The 21,198-nt window shown below is 39.9% G+C and overlaps 1 protein-coding gene across 4 annotated transcripts in view; it reads right to left on the reverse strand.

Moving 5' to 3' along the window:
- Positions 1 to 21,198, reverse strand: part of TBC1D19 (TBC1 domain family member 19) — a 136,765-nt gene that overhangs the window by 21,528 nt on the left and 94,039 nt on the right. For all 4 annotated transcript variants that reach the window (XM_072945483.1, XM_072945476.1, XM_006207000.4 and 1 more), the window contains 3 exons: positions 18,460 to 18,544; positions 15,755 to 15,799; positions 1,563 to 1,595 (listed from right to left, as the gene is read on the reverse strand). In XM_072945483.1, the coding sequence (XP_072801584.1) occupies positions 1,563 to 1,595; positions 15,755 to 15,799; positions 18,460 to 18,544 (163 nt within the window). The remainder of the gene's footprint in view (positions 1 to 1,562; positions 1,596 to 15,754; positions 15,800 to 18,459; positions 18,545 to 21,198) is intronic.

Raw genomic sequence — 21,198 nt, forward strand, 5'->3', positions numbered from 1 at the left:
GAGAGAGGAAGGAAGCCCAGTTTAAATTAGAGAAAAGTTTTGAATAAATTTTTAAAAGAGATAAGTATTATAATTTTAAACAAATACAGTAACCAAATCTAAAACGTCCAAGTACTATCTCCAGTTCCTAGGGATGATTTGTGATTATTCTAATATACTGGTTCTAAGCAAGTGGTGCAGATCTTCAGTGCTTGTGGATACTTAACATATTTTTCTAAAATAGTATAAATAAACTCTCAAAATCAAATATTTGGCATCATCTATTTCCTCAGTGAACATTTTCCCCTCGAGTGTATAAACCTTAACCTTTTCAAATGTCCAGAAATGTGAATAGGCAGGAGTCAATGATGTAATTTGTACCCTGAGACTTGTTAGATTTAAAATTTCCTGACATCATTAACTGTCCTCCACATCACTCAAGTATACCTTTTAAAAACGATTTACTTAAAAAATCCTTGCAATTGGAGTTACTAAAATAAAAGATATAAAAGGGCTAACATTTTTATTATTAGAGATAAACATTTATATTCTTAACCTTGTTTTTTTAACCTTTTCTATTTTAAATTCCTCACACATTTATAAAAGAGAAACATGCTCGAACTTCAATATAACGTTATGTATGATGTTATGAAATTTTGGTTGCTCATGAAATTAAGCAAAGGGACCTATAATTCAAGCCCATGACCAACACCGCCCAGAGCAGCACAATGCAGAAATCCCAGGCACTCTGAATCCTTTTGGCTTTCATTGCTATGCTGGTTTTAAAAGGTTTATATTATGTCATCACCCTGATTCTCTGATGTTGAACACCCTGAGGGGCTTTTTACAAAGAAAAGTGTTAATTTATGGCTGATTCTTTCACAAAAGTAAGCATTAAAGTATTTCCATTTAGTTTAAAGGCGGGGGAGTAGGAATGGTTGGGACAACAATCTTCAACAAGTTCACATGTAATGCATGAAAACGTACAAATTAAGTGGCATTAAGGTGGAGGGTGTTCTTCCACCTGTTAGTCTTCGTTAAGCTTCCTGCATTCGTCATCCAGTGACACGGGAGGCCAGAAAGGTGCTCAGGGCTCTCTAGCCTGCACGTGTTTTTCATGTGTGCTTCAGTGTAACTGTGGCTGTGCACACCAGCCAGTCTGGAGAAACCACAAACTCACATTCAGTGTTGCCCCTCCCTCTGTATTCTTTCTGACCTATTATTTTTTTTTTAAAGACATGAGAATTAGTTCAGGAATTTAAGCAATCTCATTTTACATCTATTAGAAGTAAATATCAATGTGTATCTCTAGTTTCCACCGAGTTAGAAAATGGTAAACCACAGAACCATTTTCATAGTATGTTCAATTCTAATTTGACAAGCAATCATCACCTGAACAATTATGATGATCCTTTATTTAAAAGTCATTTTAATTGGACATATAAACAAATACCAAACTCAATGTTTAAAAATATTCACAATAATATTGTTAAATGTGTGGGTGATGTGATATAAAGTGTGATCTTCGTGTTTAATTTTCTAAAGTGTAATAAAAACAGTGAATGTTTTAAAGCCCAACTTACCATACATTGAAAATCCATGAAAAGGGATTACACCTAAAAAAATAAAAAAGTATATCTTTTCAATTTGTATACCCACTGAATTACTAGGTAAACTAATAAAAGGTTAAAACCCAAAATAGAGAGATTTCCTATTTTTGCTTCAACTTTGTTCTTGAATGTCAGAAAGACTTAGTGATGGTAACCAACAAAATGATATGCTTTTTAATACCTTTAGGAAAACAGTCTAGAGGTTTTCAAAATATATCCAGTTAACTTTCTGTTGATAACGGTGGAAATTAAGATTGTGAACACATGTTACAAAATCAGAACAAGGCAGATCACAGAAATAAGTGTAAGAACTAACTACTGTGGTCTCGGAAAGTCAACAGATTAAATTCTTCCTGAAACGACTTCATCCTGTATGTTAAGAATCCAATTTGTTAAAAGGTTTAAGTGAGCATTTCAAGGCACCTCTCATATGGATGCATTCCCTTATAAACTTACCAAAAATTACATCACAGGATGTGGTTTAGAAAAAGTGCTGGCAGGAGTACAGTACAAATTCAGTGTAAGCTTTGGCAAGAATTACACACAAGTAAAGTACACATTCATTTAAAAGAAATACTCGAAGCCTAACCTGGTATACTAAACATCTCGTCACATTCTATGTGAAAGATTAGAACTTGTACAGCTTAGGCCCAAAACAGAAGTTCTGTGGTGTATACACCACATACACCTAACAGTGTACTAAGTCAGGCTGCAAACACAGAAGAACGCTGAGAAGTTCACTCTTCTGGGCAACAGTATAGAGATGCTTTATTCATCTGCCACGTTCAGAGGCAAAACAGCGTTGGCAGAGACTTCAGAGGTCATTTAGAGTACGTTCAAATGAATGCTGGCTCAGTCTCAGTCTAAAACACACCCAGCAATCGGTGACACCCTAATTCTCAATGCAACCAATTACAATATTGAACAGGTGTAACTTGGGGGGAGTTACTTCTCATACTGAGTCAAACTCTGGCTCCCTATAATCCCCCCTTTCTGTTGCTAGTTCTGACCACAAAGGTCACACGGAACAAGCCTAACTTCCCTTTTATGAAAACTTTCAGAAATACTTGAAGACCTTCTCTCCCTAACCCCCATCACCACCAGGTTGGGGATTTTGTGTTTGTTTGTTTTGCTTCTAGACTTTATGAGTTTGACAGTTCCTCACATGGAGCAGTCCTGAATAGCTTCTTTACTCTGTTCTCCTCTGGACAAGCTGCAGCTCACAGCAATCCTCAGAGCGAGGTGACTAGAGACTCTAAGCACTCGCCCTCCTCCACACCCACGGCTAAAGCACAGCGCACTTGCGCAGTTGCTTCTGACCTAAGTAAAGGACTGTATTCTTATCTCTGTTCCATCTCTTTTTTAGCGGACCGTTCCAATTTGAGATAATCCTGGATTCTTATCTCATTATATAATGTAGTCCCCATTTTTCCTGCGTCACATTGTTGGACAGTTTGATAAATGCACTATCTATGTCCTCATGTAGAACATTATAAAAATGCTGAACAAGACAGAGTGAGGACAGGACTTGTGTCTAGAGACCGCCTTCCATGTTGATAGTAACTCACTGATCAGCACCCTACTGCGGTGAGTTAAGAGCACAGAACAGGTGTCGGACAGACTTGGCTGGGTTCATCTAGCTCTGCTGTTTAAGAACTCTGTATGCCTCTAGGTAAGTTTCTTAACTTCTATAACCTTCAGGTGCCTCACCTTGTAAACCAGAGATAAAGCTAGAACCTACATAAATGATTGAATGAGATAATAACAATAACTGTAGCTTGGCCATTAATAAATAAATAACTTAGGCTCTTAATAAAAGTTAATTATTGGTATTATCATTCACAAGTTAGCTCATATTTCTTTGTGGATTCTAGGTGTAACTTTATCAAAAAAAGAGTATGAGAAAAATCCAATACAGCTCTGAACTGGTATGCCAGGCCAACCACCTTTAGAATTCTGTGCAACATCACACTTAAACTTCACAAGCTATAGTTCTCAGGATCTGCTCTTTCCCATTTTCCCACAGTCTTCTAGAACACACCACAGAGTCATGCTGTCCAGCTTGGTCTGAATCCTGCGTTGTCCACCCCTTTCCTTGGCCGTCTCTATTTGATCAGCCGCCCTGTTCTTTCAGAACCTTCCTACTCTGCACCCACCTGCAGAACTCACTTCCCCTCCTTAGGAGGCTGACGCCACGGACAGAAACTCTCACTTGTCTGTTCTCTACCTCAAATGTCCTTCACACACTTCACCTGTTTCCTCATGTCCCTTTGAGGGGGTCTTCAGAGGAAGCTGGTTCCTTTTTCTTTTTCAGAGCTAACATCTTCACCTGTGCTTAATCCTGTTTCCTTGCCTTTCTCAGAAGCTATGGTCAGATCTGTGGCTTGTCTGTGTGTGGCCTGTGAGCTACGAATGGATTTTACATTTTTCAAAGGTTACTTAAAAAAAAAAACACAAGAAAGAAGAATAGGTGGCAGAGACAGGTTGTGGCTAGCAAAATTTAAAATCTTTACTATCTGGCTCTTTCAAGAAAAAAGGGTGCCAGCCTCTGCTCTGGAATCCTGCCCATCAATCTGCCCCGTCCTCTTTTACGTGCATCAGTCAACAAATATGTGTTGAGCCTCTACTATGTATGCTGTTCTGAGATCTGGAGCTTACTTTTCACTAGGGACAGAAAAGTCATGATAAAATAGGTGAATACATGTCAGTGATAAGTACCATGAAGAGAGAAAACGGAGGGAAGAGGGGAAGAGGGGACAAGGCCAGGGGAGCGGGGATAAAAGAGCTTCTGAAGCTCTGGAGGTGACAGTCATCTGATTAGGGGTGGCCTGGAAGCCCTGGGGTTCGTGGGGTGATTGCTACGAACTGGGGTGAGTTTCCTGAGGTCAGCTGGTCTGCAGGCGGATAGTGGTGGCATCGGCTCTCATTCCTAGTGATGGAGGAACAGAGGCAAGAGGTGGGCAGGTCCTGTGAAAGTCCTCCTCTCTTCAGTCTCCTACCTCACTGCAAACTTTCACACAAAGGTCTTAAACATATCCTCGCTAATAATAATAATAATCATAATCATAATAAATAATGAAGAAGAGGAGGAGGATTTGTTCCTGTTCTTCCCTGGACCTTACTTTCCCATGAAACAAATCTCTAATCTCTCTCCTTCTTTTGAAGCCAGGCTTAATTTTTAAAAAACAAACTAAATTAACTTTCTTTTCTTCCTCATTATATATCCCCAATTCCTTATAAGCTGGTTTCCCTCTCTGACCCCGATCTGATGCTGAATCCAGAGGTCTCCTCTGTGTGTGTGTCCTGGCCCCACAGCCACTGAAAGGCCCTTCTCAGACGTGAGCCCATCAGGCCCTGGTGACGCTGCGCAGGTCAGGCTCCCTGCCTCTCAGAAGCTTCTGCTTCTCGGTTTTTGCTTGTGTCCTGTTGTGTTTGGGGCTAGTTCTGCTACCCACCCCTTAAGTGCAGCCACCTTCCAAGACTCTGTCATCCTTGTTTTCTCCCTTCTTCCACCGGTGTTCTCATTATTAGCCCCTAATTCAAACAGGAAAAGCCCAGTTTCCTGCGCCTCCATCTTTGCTTCCTAGTTTTCCCTCAGCTCTTGTACCTAAATATGATTGTGTTCCTTTCCTGTCCCTTTAGGATAAAGAATACTTAACTCTTCAGGACTTGACCACAATCTAACATCAGCAGTTTCACTTTTCTCCCCTATCCCACAAGCACAGCTCTAATCCTGCCAAACTGATGGCCACCCCTTCCGCCTCTAGGGCTGAGGACACGGGCTGCAGGCAGAGCCGCCCTCCACCTCCAGCGCTGTTCAGCCCCACCCCTTTGAGATTTCAAACTATATTAATCAGTATGCTGTGCCACCTGATTCGCCCTGGCTGACTGAGGTACCCCGTCCTCTGTGCGCAGAGACAGTCCTGCACAATTCTGGCTCTGCTTTCTACCCGTGTACGGTTGGGTCAGTTACTTAACCTGTTTCTTCATCCAGAACTGCTCTTAGGCCAAGGCAGAGGGGCTTGGAGTAAGGGCCCTGCTCGGACTTTCCTCTGACTATACCCCTCACCCAGAGTCCATGTCCCTCCTTCCAGACCACACCCAGATACCTAGACTCTGAAATTCCCAGCCCAGAGGCCCTAAGTCAGCTTCCCGGTTCTGCATGGCCTCTTCGGTGGAGCTACCTTCCTGATGGGTGCATGTCTTCAGGATGGAGAGGTGGCCAAAGGGTGGCTACTTGTGGAAGATGTGAACAGAGCTTGGACCTGCAGGTAGAGGGTCCATATGCATGAAGGCTGTCTGGGTGTGGCGTGGAGCCACCACGGGTGAGGAGTGAGTGGGGGTACCACTAGCTGGGGACTGCTGACAAGTCTAAGAATTCTGAATTTGAACCTGGTCATCCAGATTGCTTAAAGGTACATCTGTCAAGACAAGAAAACAAAGCAGATGTTACTTATCAGTTTATCAGTCTGGTTTAGAACTTTAAAAAAAATCTAGACTTATAGTAGGTGGACTTTCAATTGTACTCCTGCCCTGTACCCTGAGAAAGCTAGGAACAGACTTGCCTTCAGGTATAAAGTGAGAACAATACCAATGAGGTTGTGAAGATTAAATAAGAAGATGTATGTTATGTGCCCAGCACAACACTTGATGCAAAGTCGGTACTTAACAAATGATCTTTTTCCTTCTCTTATACACTATATTATAATCACTTTTCTTTCTTCCAATGGAATAAATCCCTTGAGTACAAACTATTCCTTATTTATTTCCATCCCGAGGCAAGTATAGTGCCCAGAATTTAATAGGTCCTCATTAAATGTCTGTGGAATGAATACATGAAGCCCTAGAGGACCTACTGATACCATTTTTTAACTGTTCATTTCCTTCCTACTTCCAGGGCCTGAGTTCAGGCTCTGATAAACTCTTACCTATGGTCCTGCAAGAGTCTCCTAATTGGTGTCTCTTTCCCCAGACTCTGCCCTCCAACCAACTTTCGTAATGGGTCAGGTTATCTCCTAAAATGTTGATGAGACCTTGAAAAAACACCTTTACTGACCATTCATCCACCCACCAAATATTTTCTGAGTTCCTACTCATCCAATCAACCAATGTTTGAAAACCTACCCTGCAGCTTCTGGAGATATTAAAATGAATGTGACATGTTCTCTGTAGTTGTGGAATTCACATTCCAGCCTTGTAATATAGGTTAAGTAACTACAGAGTGAAACCAAAACCTTTCATCTGGTCTTAACCATTCATGACGTCAACTTGAGATATATCTGCCTCCCCTTTGTCATCCTGACTCTACACCTACTGTGGTTATGCAGCTACACTGCATTACTCACCATCACCAGAATGCATCATGCACTTTCATACTTTGGTAGCTTTGAACTTGATAATTCTGTATCCTGAAATGCTTTAATTTCTATCAAAACCTTGCTAAGGACAAGTACAATCTCAGAGAAACATCGCTTAACCTCTTAGTCATAATAAGTGCTCATTCTTCTGTATTCTCATGGCACTTTGTTCATATTTCCATCACTATCCTTCCACTATATTTTGCTTTATAATTAGCTGGTGAATGAATTGCTGCAGAGGACAGGAAATGTGTTTTATTCATCTTTGTATGCATTTCATGATACCATGAACGTAGTTAATTATGAACGCACATTTGCTGAATGAATGAATAGGTGAAAGAAGGAGTAAATGATGAATAGAGAAGCAGCATGAATTTTACTGGCCTGTAGTCAGATCAGGATTCCATCATGGGCTTATCAAACCAGCTGGGTAATCTTAGGAAAGTTATCAAACCTCCTGAGCTTCAGTAATTGGTTGTCATTAAAAGGGACTGAGATTGTCTCTGAACTAACTCTAAAATTCTATGTTTAACAGTCATGTCTAGAGAAAATACAGAAAAATTTGTGAGACTTGAAGAAAACTGGACATATGAGGATCTTCCAATAGTAAGATTCTTTCCAACTTAAAGATCTTTTGCTTTTTAGAAACTAAAAAGATGCAAAACCAGATTAGATACATATTGAAAGTCAATGTTCCTAACGAGACTGCAGCTACAGCTCTAGCTCAACAGCACACTTAGCAGGAGGGCCCAAAGGCTGTTCTTCTTCTTCAGTCCCCCTCTCTGCTTTTATCTGTGGCTGAGTCTCTCGTTCTTCTTGTGAACACCCATGTTTTCTATCTTCCTTAACTGAGGCCTCATTTTGTTTCCTTTACTGATTAAAACCTTTTAACAATTTTAAACGTCCATCTTTTCTAACTTTTCCAAAATAATCATGTTGTCATGTGAAAGAAAAGCTAAGAGAGAAAGATAAGTTAATAAACAGAAGGAATATTTTGATACCTTGCAGAAAGAGAAGTACATATTATATCTTTCTAAACACTAAATCTCAAAGCAGATTGCTATTATACAGAACCCTATATTCTAACTGCAAAAACACTTTTTGCTTCCTCTGTTAAGTACTGCAGAAACATTTGAACAAACAAGTTAAGGTAGTCAGAAATGAAGGCCTTACAAATTTTCATCTACAAATACTTATAAAGATGTCCTGAGTGTAGGAATACCTTAGGACAAAGCACTTTTCCTTAGGAAGCATATAGTGAATGAATCAGTGAACTGCCAAGCAGCAATAAGGGATGCATGTATTAAGAAGACTAATAGTTAATCACACTTTCACCACATTTCCCCCAAGTTCTGAAATCTATAGCTGTTCTATAAGCAGCTAGGTCATAAGCTCTTTGCGGAAGGGCCACAATTCAAACTGTGTATTACCTTTAGCATCCAGCATAGTTTCTTCTACAGGTGAGATGCTCAATGTATGTTGCTAATGATGTAGATTTGAACATTTATAAATATAATCAAGGCTTATAAATAAAAAAGTACAAGACTTATTTATGAATAAGTAATTAATATATAGGATAGGAGGCTCTCAATAACTCAGAGTTGAAATTATAAGTGGCCAACAAAGTCATACAGACATGAGTTCCAGTCCTGTGTGTCTCCAGGAAAGTTAGCAACACTCTCTGAGTCTCTATCTTCACTTCTGAAAATGGAGATAAATAATACTGACTTCACTGGGTTGTGCTAAAGCACGAATGAGTTAATTTATTTAAAGCGTACCAGCATAGTATTCAGTACACAGCAGATGCTCACTAACTAGAGCTGTTTCATGCTCTCAGAAGGGAGAGTATCACATTTAACTAGTTAAATGTGATAGCTTAGATAACTAGCTTAAACCCAAGAAAATCTTTTTGGTTTTTTTGGTCAGTATTAAATAAGAGTTCACTTCAGCTTAGTCAAGATTAGCCAGGGCTTCAGATGCCAAAAAAGGGTAAGTTGTCTGCTCTGTTGAAGAAGGACAAAGTCAGATTCTGGCAAAGAAAAGTAGGAGGCTTAAGAAGCAGTGGAGAATTCATTAGCTCTCTAGGGCACATACCACCTAAAGCATGTCTTTGATCTCAGAGGCTGTCATGTTCTTGGCCAGTTTTTCAAAATCCTTTCCTTTGCCACGCAGCACTTCAGTCTTTCAAGGGTCAAGTTTCACCCACCTGGCCAGCATCCAAGAGTGCACTTCTAACAGGCAGTGGGATGCTTGGGACACCATCTCTTATCTGGCCTCAGAGTTCCACAAGTCTGCTGTGGGTGATTCTTTTAAGATCCTTTATTTAACTGAAGAAGTCTCAAATATTAACTGCCTACTCCAATCAATAGAAATAACTTTATAGAGTAATGATTTAATGGGCCTCTGATATAGCAGAACGGTAAACATTATCAACAAAAATAAAATCTTGAGCTAGATGAGATATAAATAGTAAATATGACTGTGAAAATACTCTAGATATAAACATGCTTTGCACTTACTAAATATTTGCCCTGATCTTCACACCATCTCTATTAACACTTAGCATTTGTAGCTGGATCATAATCATCACATCCGATTCCCCTTAACATCATTCCAGTTGAAGCAAATTTTTACACTCACTTGGGATTACTTAGCATAGTTTATTCATTTGTTGAAACGATCATTTCCTTCGCTTATTCTCATTCCACATATAGCCTACAGGTCAGTAAACATAGGGATTAGGCCCACGGTCAAATTGTTTTCTAGCCAAATCTGTTATCTTTCTGAACTAGAACTTCAGAATATGACTTTGTTTCTTTATTATAGCAGTTAAAATTTCCCAGAACATTAGTACATAATCATTATTGTCAATCTAAAAATCATACTTTTCAATTTATGTCTAAAGTTACACGTGCAGTGAATTTTGGAATATAAGGTGTTTTGAATTTTATTTTATTAATATAGTTGACAAAGCACACTGCTGTTTACCAACCTGACACCTGAAGGCAGGTTTGAAAGGATATATTTTTGTCATTTCTTCTAAGTCTTCCCTAGTCTTTGTGAAGGGCTGTCCTGTGCACTGCAGGTGTAGCAGCATCGCTGGCCTCCACCCATGAGATCCCAGTGAGTATGCCCTGCCCTCTGACAACAAGATGCGTCTTCAGACATCACCAACTGTCCCTGGGGGGCAGGGGGTGGGACTGCCCTTACTGGAGAACCACTGCTCTGAGTCCTAAAACTCCTCTCCCTAATGTTCACTAGCAATGACTTATTTTGTCTTGGAGGAAACAAATGGTATTAGCAAATTATGATGTTCATTTAAGTCTCAGTCAGGTCTATGTATATTTTCCCCAAGTCTCACCTCCTTGCTTTTATTCTTGCTCCTCTATAATTATCTACAGTCATTCCCTCATTCATTCGCTCACTTGTTCAATACTGTTTCCTGAGCAACGACTTGATGCCATGCATGGTTCCACGTGCTAGGTATGCTGGTCATCAAAATTATTAAGGCCCTTGTTCTCGCGGAGCTTAAGTTAGAGTGACACTTTTATTTTACATAGTATTCAGGATGATCTTTTTGAAATATTAATCAGGAATTGGAGGAGAGATGTCACTGAGAAGACAAAGTAGAAAACTAAAACTCCATCCCCTCCACTAAAGAAATGGCTAAGCTGGCTAGAACTGCTAGAATCAATTTTTTCACAGTCTGGAATCTAATTTAAAAACACAGCAATCAAGGAAACTTAATAAAGACGGACGCTCCTGAATTTTGGAAAGAGAAGATTGTGGTATTTTAATTTACCCACTACTATCCCCTACTTTCCAGCTTGGTGGCTATAAAGACAGCTGCCCACAATCCTGGTGCAGCTTTCTGATGCCAGAAGGGGGCAATATGGATCTTGAATCAAAAAATTGGTTGTGTTTTGACCTGAGGGATTCGGCTGAAGTGGCCAGCCAGGGATATTGATCAAAAGCATTTAAAATATATTTGCATGTGTGTGTGTGTGTGTGTGTGTGTGTGTGTGTGTGTGTGTGTATGTACATATACCTCAAATATATTAGCCTTAGCCACCTGGGGCAGCAAGGGATAACAGACGGGGCGAGGAGCAGACAGACTGGAGAGCCTGGGAAGGAGGAGGCTGAGGAAGTATGTATACAGAGGGATAAAGGCTCTGAAAAGCTCCTCTATAATCAGGGGAATCTAAAAAAGACCTTCAGCTTTCTTTTCTTCTTCTTCTTTCTTTTTAAAATTTCAGCTTTCGCTTCTGCCTGACTTCTGGGCTCTGTGCAAGCAGGAAGTGAAAGCTAAGGCAGAGCTGTAAACGGCCTGGCTAAGCCTTGAAGGAATACCCCTTCACACGGCCTATCAGCAAAGACTGGGAGAATTTTTTTCTTTTTTGGTTTCAGACATACGGAAATCTCTTGTCAAATCACTTACTAATTACTGAGCTAATAGAACAGAGACTTCAGTGGGCACTCAATACAAAAGAAGGTAATCTTTATAGTTTAGAAAAGTCACTCAACAAACAACTACAACCCACAAATAATAACAGCAAATTCTGGGAAAGGGAGAAAATTATAATACTCAAATATCTAGTTATCAACAACAACAAAATTACTATGCACGCAAAGAAATAAGAAAGTATATAGTCAATTCACAGGAAAAGAAACAATTAATAGAAATGGCCTCTAAGGAAGCCCAGACACTGGACTTACCAGATGAAACTTGTAGCTGTCTCCCGACCCGACCAGGCCCCTGTCAACCTCTCCTCCCTCACCTTGTACCAATTTATGTTTTGCTCACTGTCGTCGATCACACTGGCCATCTTGTTGTTCTTCAAATCATCGAGGCCATTCCTGCCTCAGGCCTGCGAACGTGCTGCGCATTCCCTCCGGAGTGCTCCCCCCCTTCCCTGCAGATCCTGGGCTCTGTTCACATTCTACTGCCCCAGAGGCATCTTTCCTGACTCCCTGGTCTACAAGAGCTGCGCCCCCCGCCTCCCTGCCTCCCTGCCTCCCTGCCCACTAACAACTTCCGTTCCCTTTCATTGTTCACATCATCACTCCCTGTATAGTTGCAGAGTTATTTATTCACATTAGCTACTCATCGCACGTCTCCCTCACTAGAACGCACGGTCCCTGAAGCAGGTCCTTTATCTGTGTCCTTTACTGTGGGCTACTCACCTAAAAGGGGAACTAGAGCAAGGCCAAGAAGTATTTATTAAATGAATAAAGACAAATTATACATGTTGAACAAAGAATAAAAGCAGGAAAACCTTATAAAATTCCCAGGCAGACTCTCCTTCAGCTCAGAAATTTTGCTCACCAGTTGTTAAATGAATCTACTAGAGACAGTCTATCCATGGACAAGGCCTCGAATGTCCTGGCCCCTGTGGCCTGCTATTTCTACCCAAGGAAAGGCGATCACAGGTGGGGAAGTGGTGAGCGAACCTCTGTCCCTTGTAAGCACCTCCCTGGTCAGGTTGGAGAGTGTGTCAGGGAGCTACAAGCAAACCTCTCTGTGTGAGCCCCAGTGACCTGAGAGCCAGGCCAGTTTTGGTGGTGGTGGTGGTGGTGGTGGTAGAGATGTCCTTGAGATTTCAAAGTAATCCTATCTTTGGCAGGGGTTGAAAAACAGGGCAGGTGACAGAAAAATGTTGCTAGTGTTGCCTTGAGGAAAGAGTAAAGGGACAGAAAGACTGACTGCTCTTTGTCTCTTCTTGTTATGCAATTTCGGACTCATTGCCAGAGAAGAGAGTCCTCTCTGATCCTGGTAAGGCTCTAAAACAACCTGAGGAAAGAAATGATTCTTAAGTATTAAGTTTACGAACAGCTGTGGGTTTACCCTATTAAGCATTAACCTATTTTTATTCTGGATGAAATTCTTTCTGGAACCTATTGTATACATCTACTTTTTCAATATGTTAAATACTTAATTTTCTTCCAAAAGACACTATAATGACTCAATAACGTCTTTCTGAGGGAGTAGGGCATGGGGATTAAGAATATTGCTTCTGAAGTTGAAGAGTTCGGCCTCAGAGCCTGCATTTGCCACTCACCAGCGGGGCAAGTGGATGCCCTGTGCCTCAGCTTCTTTATCTATTAGTAGCTGCCTTGGAAGGACCTTGGAAGGATTAAGTGAGTTAGTACGTGTAGTGTACTTTGCACACGGCCTGGTCTATAGTTTTGCGTGGAAGATGTTAGCGGCTGCTGCTGCAACTACTATTACTGCTATTATTATAGGAGCATTTTTTTCTTGGTGCCTTAAGCTCATTATAAAAGCCTTAAATTACCATAATATGTTACAACCCAATGATATTTTTTAAAAGGGTGGAGGGTTACTGGCTTTTCCATAAAATGGTCCCAGACTGATTTGCGGGAATGCTTTTATATGCTGTTTTATAGCTTTTCTATTTTCCTTTGTGAAGTCTCTGATTTTCGCTTCTGTTGTCAGCCATTTTCCTATCTATATCAGCTTCTTTCCACACTTCTTTTTTTGTAGGAGGGCATAAAGACCAGCAACCAAGTTTGTTAGACATGTATGTTAAGTAAAAAGCTAATATATCCCCAACGAAGTTGGAAAAGCTCTCCTGTGAATAGAGAGAAGGAACTTGAGTCCATGGACATCCTATTTGGCCTTTCAGAGGTATTAATTTTTTTCTTATTTCCTGATTCTTATATAAATATAAAAAGTTATATGAAAATTAAGTTTCTGGGGAGACAGATGTAACAAAGGTTACACATAACTATTAAATTAAAAAGCCTCTAATTTAGTTCAAATAAATACTCATTAAGGTCCCACTACAGGTAGCTGCTGGAGGAACAGAAGTCAACGATACAATCTTGAACCTCAAGAAGCTTGCACTGTAGAGGGCAGATAAGCATAAGCAAACAATACCAAGATAACATAGTAAGAGATACCATAGATTTTCACCCTGGGTACCATGGGACCCTAGAGAAAGGGCCCCAACCCAACCTGGGGATGCAGGAAAAGTTTCCTGAAGAGGACCGTGCCTGACCTGAGCTTTGAGGATGGCCAAGTGAAGAAAGGCTGGGCGGACTACTGCCAGCGGGAAGAGGAGAGGTAATGATAGTGCTTATGTAGCCGCGTGTGGGTAAAGAGTTAATCATTTGATATTACTGTGATTAAAAAAAAAAGTGAGGTGGGACAAGGTGAGAAATGAAGCTAGGAGTTAGACTGAATGGGGGCCAGAGACAAGAGATGCCTCTTACAGTGTGCTTGCACACTGCTTAAAAGGGATGAGGAGGTGTTAAGAAAACTCTAAGGAGAAAAGTGGCAGCTTTCAGGTTTTCCTTTCAGATGTATAACTCAGACAGCATTGTGCAAAAAGCTAGAAAAGACTGGAGGAAGAAAGATTAGCCAGCTATCTGCTACAGTGAATGAACTAGAGATAACAGTCTGAATGATGGTAAGGCAGTAGTTATGGTGAGGGAGAGAGGGTCCCAGATGTATTTTGAAGATAAAATTGGATGAGCCTGGTGACTTATTAGATGAAAGGGGTCCAAGACTGAAAGGAATCAAGAATGACTACCAGGTTTTAGGCTTTGAATTACTGGTTACATGAGAGTCCCATTAACTGAGAGAGAAACAGGACAGAGTTTTGTTTTGTTTTGTTATTTAATTTTTGTCTTTGTTTGTTCTTTTTTAAATAGTGGGCATACGAAGATGAATTAGTTCAGGCTGAGACATGTTAAGTTTGAGTTAAATACTGTAGAAGTCAGAATTGAAGACATAAATTTTAGAGTGACTAACAAACAGAAGCAAGAGAGCAGGTAAGAAGTCCCAGGAAAATGTATGAAAAGAAGGGCAGCAGAACAAGGGGGGCATGGGACACTGGGACACCAGTGCTTAAAGAAAGGCAGAGGTGGATGCCCTGGGAAAGACTCTGGGACCCACACTGAGAAGTGCAAGGAGAGAACAGTGCCATGAAAGTCAAGGATGAGTTTCAGCTCGGCTGGTCAATAAAGAAGCTAAACACAACTTGTAACAGCTGCATTTCTTGAGCACTCACTACCTGTCAGGTACCATGCTGTTTCATACAGTGTGTCTCCTTTCATCTGTTACCCACATGTTACAGACGGAGAATCTGAAGTTCAGCGAAGATGCATAACTTGCCCAAGGTCACAGGGTGAACTGGCAGAACTGGGCTCTGAACCCATGTCTGCAGGGTTACAAAGCCCATGTTCTTAACTCTACTGGAGTAAAATAATTTCTTCAGGATGCAACTTAATATTATCATAATAAGGACTGCTATATATTGCTTTTCCAAGAAGCATATCTTAAAAACTGTCTAATAATCTCAAAGAAATATTTAATCCCTAAGGAGGTCACTATACATTTGATAATTTTAATCAAAACACACTATTTTGGTGATATATTTCTTCAAATCTTTTCATTTATAAATACCACAGTTGTCAAATGATGAGAACAATAAAGTGCAACACAAGGCGATCCGCTCATTACAGCACTGCTCCAATAAAGCCAAAAGGCAGGCCCGGGATGGACCAGTGAGAGTCCTTCAGAGGAAAACTAAGCACCTAAGCCTACTCAGCTTCCTCTAAATGCTACTACTGGTCTCAAGAAAATACAGAAAGGGTATACATAGTTTAGCACAAACCTACGACAAACATGGGAGAATTAATTAGAATGGCTATTCTATAGAAGGTTTATTTAAGATGATAAATTATTATCCACTTAAAGACAGTGAGTGAGAAAGTCAAATTCCTATTATAAAAGTTGCAGTTTTCCCTATTTCCCACTAGAGGAAGCAATAGCATTATTCTTACCATTTGGTGGATAAAAGACAGCATATTCTTCTAGTCCTAGTTTTCCTGTGAGAGAAAACCATAGAGTTTCAATGTGATTAAACAAAATAGGAAAAAAAAAACTTTAAAAATTAATTTTGTGAATGTACTAATAATTAAAGGAATTTAAAAATTGACTACAGTACAATCTCCTTTCATTTTATTTTATGATATGGAATTAATCTGAAAACATGCCAGCTAATCTTTTGATATTAGCAAATCCTTTCATCAATTAAAGTCAATAATATAAACTTAAGTAGAAGTGATACAAAATAATTAAAAGAACAAACATTTTCTAGATCTTAATCACTTAAGAACAGCATCTATTTATAAACATAGAATGGTTGTGCTAATTATAAATAAGTCTATTCATTAAAGTAAGTCCCAAGCTTTGCAATGCCTCATTAGTTTATATTTTTATGGAATGTGCTGAAAAGTTAAAATTAAATGTCTTTAACTGTATGATGGTAATATATTCTGAATCCCTAAACAGTTGATAAAGTCCGAGAATGAGGCTAAATATTTGAAATCAGAATTGTCTAAAAAAATAAAGTATATTCACAATCATTAAATGTTTAAAGGAGTTTTTAACAGTTTTTCCTCCAAACTTTTAAAGGTCTGAATTTTTTTCCCACTTTCCACTGAAAATCTTTAGGTAGCTTTTATCTTAACAGTTTTCTAACACTGTGAGTCTACCAAAAAGTCACATACGTTTTTGCACTTGGCTTTAAGGTAAGATTTTTTAATTAAAAATTTTTTTGTTGTATTTCTGATTGGGAATGGTGGCAGAGAGGAGACAAAGAACTTCATGAGCAGCTTAGGTTAGGGTGGAGACAGCAGGGGTTGATCTCGTGAATAAGGAGAGAATCGGTGGATGGATGGATGGCTGACTCTGAATGGGCTCCTGGATGGAGGCTGGTTACCAGAAAGACCAGGACATGATTAGAAGCTTGGAATTTTCAGACCCACTCCCCATCCTCCAGAGGAGGGAGAGGGGCTGGAAATGGAGTTTAATAATGGATCATGCCTGTGTGAGGAAGACGCCATAAAATCCTAATAGTAGGGGGTTCAAGAGCTTCCAGGTGGGCAAACACGTCAAAGCTGGGAGGATGACGCATTGCAACTCTTCATCTGGCTGCTCATCTGTCTCCTTTATCATGGCTTTTAATACACTGGCAAGGGTAAGTATGTGTTACCCTGAGTTCAGTGGGCCACTCTAGCAAATTAACCAAACTCAAGGGGAGGGTTATTGGAACCTTCAATCTATAGCTGGTTGGTCAGAAGCACAGGTGATAACCTGGGTTTGTGACCGGTGTCTGAAGAGTATACGTGTGTGTGTGTGTGTGTGTGTGTGTGTGTGTGTGCATGAGAGAGAGAGAGGGCAGTCTTGTGGGACTGAGTCCTTACCCTGTGGGACCGACACTATCTCAGATGTCAGAATTCAGTTAAATTGTAGGGTACCCAGCTAGTGTCAAAACTTACCTGTTGCTGTGGGGAAAACTTCTACAGAGTTGTGACCACAGGTGTCAGAAGTGAAGTGTTTTGTGTGAGTGGTAAAATAAACACACAGAAGAGAAACACAGTAAGAGAGAACTGGGTTTTTCCCTGCATAGAAGGAAATACTCTGAATTTTTCTGATACGGTGAGATATAGGCTAGTTCTTCAAGGACCTATGATTTTGAGGGTGGAGGAGTGCGACTCCTGACACATAGTGAATATATGGAAATTAGAATGAATCTGCTGTAATATGGAATAAGCCGGGAATCAAAATCAGCTAGTTTAAGACAGGATCAACTGACAGAAAGCCTTACAATCTTGGCTGAATTTAGAGGTGACTCCATTAGATAATTAAGTTCTACAGTAAGTGTTTCAGCAGGTGATGTTAAAGAAACAAACAAGCAAGCCAAATGTTTCTATCAGTTCCATGTAGAAGCAACGGGACTGGGAGAGCCCCCAGGCTGTGGGGAGCCCGGTCCCAGCACCAGGCAATGCGGGCCTGTCTTAGGGCAGGGGCTGCAGCGATCATGCAGACAGCAGACTTAGGAGGTACAGGACAACAGCTTCTTTCTTTACGGGCACAGCAGAACCACCATACACAATACGCTTATACGCTTGCAGTGCTGGTTGTTCACTATTTTATACAAAGGAGAAATCAGGGAGAGGCTTCTAGGTGAAGTCAGTTCAACTGTCAGGTGACTGTAGGATCCTGAAATAGTATTATTTTGTAGCAGTTAGTGATAAAGAGTAGAAGCATTAAAATAGAAATTAGAGAGCCAATAGCATATAAATTGTATCAAGCTTTTACATGTGGTATAATATTTTGAGATAAGGAATAAAGATGGCAAAAAAAAAAGTAGGAAAAGCAAATTCAAGCGACACTCACAGTCAGAAGGGGAAATAGTCAACAGATACGGCAATAACAGCAACAGAGGAGAGAGCAAACAGGAAGGATAAAGAAGGTAACTTTACATGCTGTTTTGGGAATCACTTTCCTGTGATTTGTGGTAAGTTGCTTGGGCACTGACTTAAGTGGGAGTGAAAGGATGGTTACCATAACCTGAGAGAAATCTTATTACATAATTTACAACAACAGTTTTGACAATACTGATATATGCTATAAAACAAACAGTCTTGGCATGATTAAGTAAGTGTTAAAGAATACTTCCTTTACGTTACTAAAATTGTACCTCGTATGTACGATTTCGGTGGCGAAGCACTGCTGTACGCAAAGTGACCCAACACAGACGTATCTCGAGAAAAGCAAAGTAATACCTGGGTACAACATTGGAAAAAAACAAACCATTAAGCACTGTCTTATAACACGTAATTCATTGCTGCTTCTGCTTGGGAGGCACCGAGGTAGAATCTTTCAAGTCCTGTGCCTCTCAATGGGAACAGCGCCCTCTGTTGGTACACCTGCGGTACGTGTTAACAGTAGATACCAAATGCGATGGCCAAAGCTCATCCAAAGATTCCTCACTGTTAGTCACCTAAACCTCGAACAACAGCACAAAATACAAGTTATTAACTACCAGCTGATTTTTTTGAGTGTGTTTTTAAGCTGGAAAAGATAACCAGCTGGGAGAACTTTAATAAGGCAAGCAATGTAGAGGGGGGACCCGAGGTAACTACAGTGGCATGGAGCAGCTGGGGGAGTGGAGGACAGCGGAACTAGGCTCGTTGCTGGGATGCAGCAGCTGGCAGCTGAGCACGTCAGGGTGGGAGGGACGGCAACTCATGGCATCTAAGAGGCATTAGCAGCAGTAGAACAAGCAGCAGCCCAAAACAGGTTGGAAGCTGGTTGTCCTGACCAGCAGGTAGAATGCGACAACTCCACCTGGAGTTGAAAATAGGTAGGGCAGAAAGTCAAAATCAAAGGTGTCCATTAGGAGGCACTGGACTGTTGACACCAGCCTGGAATTTAGGAGCAGGGGGCCAATCCCCAGGAAGGTGATTAGTGAAGGAAATCTGGGTCCTGGTATTAGAAGGCCTGGGATTCAAAAGATGTTACTGAGAACAGAGTCTGACAGTAACAGAAAAAGGCAGAAGCCCAGTTAACAGAACAGGGGCACAAAGTCTGGGCTGGACTAGCAGCAGTGTGAATGGAGAGGGGAACCGTGGGTCCAAGACTTAAGAAAGGGGCTCAGCTTTAGAGAAAGGCTAGATATCGAGATTGGGTATCAGCCAGTCCCAATGGTGACATGTGTACCAACCACTGCCACTGATTTATTTTTACATTTTAAAAGACTATGCAAGCAATACATGTTTATGATAAAAATTAGAAATACAGATCTTCAAAAAAGGAGAAAAAACACACACAATCCCTCCAGTGTTAATATTTTGATGTATACCCTTTCAGACTGTTCTTATACATACACATAAAAATTTTTCAAGCAAAACAGAATTATGCATACTGTTCTATATTTTCTCTCCCACATTTTTTAATGCTATAGAATATTCTGCTATGTGCATGAACAATCACTTACCATGTCTTTTGTTGAACATTTGATTATTTCCACTTTTCCCCAGCTATAAACAATGTTGAGTAAGCTCCCTTATAGCTAAATATTTATGTATAACTTGATTTAAATTTCTAAAACTGGACTAGCTGTCTGGTCAAAGCGATGGGCATTTTAAATCTAAAACTTTTGATATTATTGCCAAATTGCCTTCTGGAAAGGTTTTGTTTTTGTTTTTAACACAGATGGCAGTTAGTGCACATTTTCTCTTATTCTCTTCAAAACGGTTTATTACCATCTTCTAGGTAAAAAAGGGCATCTTGCTTTAATTACTAATGAAGAAGATTACTCTTCCATTTGCATTTTTTTGTTATTTTCCAGTTCATCATCTTAGTCCATTTTACAATGGATGTTTTTAAAATTATTGATTTGTTTAAATTTTTATATATTCAGGAGTCTAACCTTTGGTCTAATTATATGTTATAAATGGCTTTGCTCAATAACTTGTTAATTATTTTTGACATAGATTTTTTTTAACATTTATGTGATCAAATTACCAATACTTTCATGCTTAGAAAGTCCCTTCCCACATTTATAATATTCTATACATATTCACCTAAATTCTGAAAGTCATTGGTGTTTTTCATCAACTGTTTCTGGTTCTTCCTCTGTGGGAACATATGTCAGCTTACCTTTTTGGCCACTTTGGTGTTAGGTGTGGTCACAGGATTTGCTCTTTACTCAATGAAATAGATACGTATCGCTTGAAAGTTTCCAAATGAAAGCTCCAAGAACCACAGTAGTTAACATCGTTCCCTCTTTCCCTTTGCATGGAAACCGTCAAGTGTTCCAGACAGGGTTCCACTATCAGCTTGGGTTCCAGAGTCAGGATGACACAGAGCTAGGTCCCCATTCTATCTGGGATGGACACGACCATGAGCAAGAAACAGACCTTTGTTGTTTTAAGCCACTGAGATTTTGGATTTGCATGTTGCCACCATATAATCTAGTGCATCCTGTCTAGCATTTTTAATAGTTTCATTTTGTGGTAAAATCATTAACCTATCTGAATTTATTTTGAAACTAGACTGCTGGAGTTCAAACTCTAGCCCCACCACTTACTGGCTGTGTAACATTGGGCAAGTTACCAGACTTCTTGGTATCTCAGTTTCCTCCATGTAACATGTATACAATAATAATACCTACATCAAAATCTATTGTAGGGATTAATTAATATTCATAAATAGCTTAGAACAGTGCCTAGTATATGATGAATATTATTACAATGTTAGCTGTAATTACTACTACTACTACTGTGACTTTAATTTTATTCTATATTCAATAGTTTTCCCCCCAAATATATTTAATTTGGGGTTTTTTTTTCTATGACTTAAGACTACCATGTTTCTTCAATTTGAAATTCTGTTTATCTTCATTTCTGGGAAAATCTCAGCTATCACCTTTGTG

Source organism: Vicugna pacos, chromosome 2 (assembly GCF_048564905.1).
Source record: "Vicugna pacos chromosome 2, VicPac4, whole genome shotgun sequence".
Taxonomy (NCBI): domain Eukaryota; kingdom Metazoa; phylum Chordata; class Mammalia; order Artiodactyla; family Camelidae; genus Vicugna; species Vicugna pacos.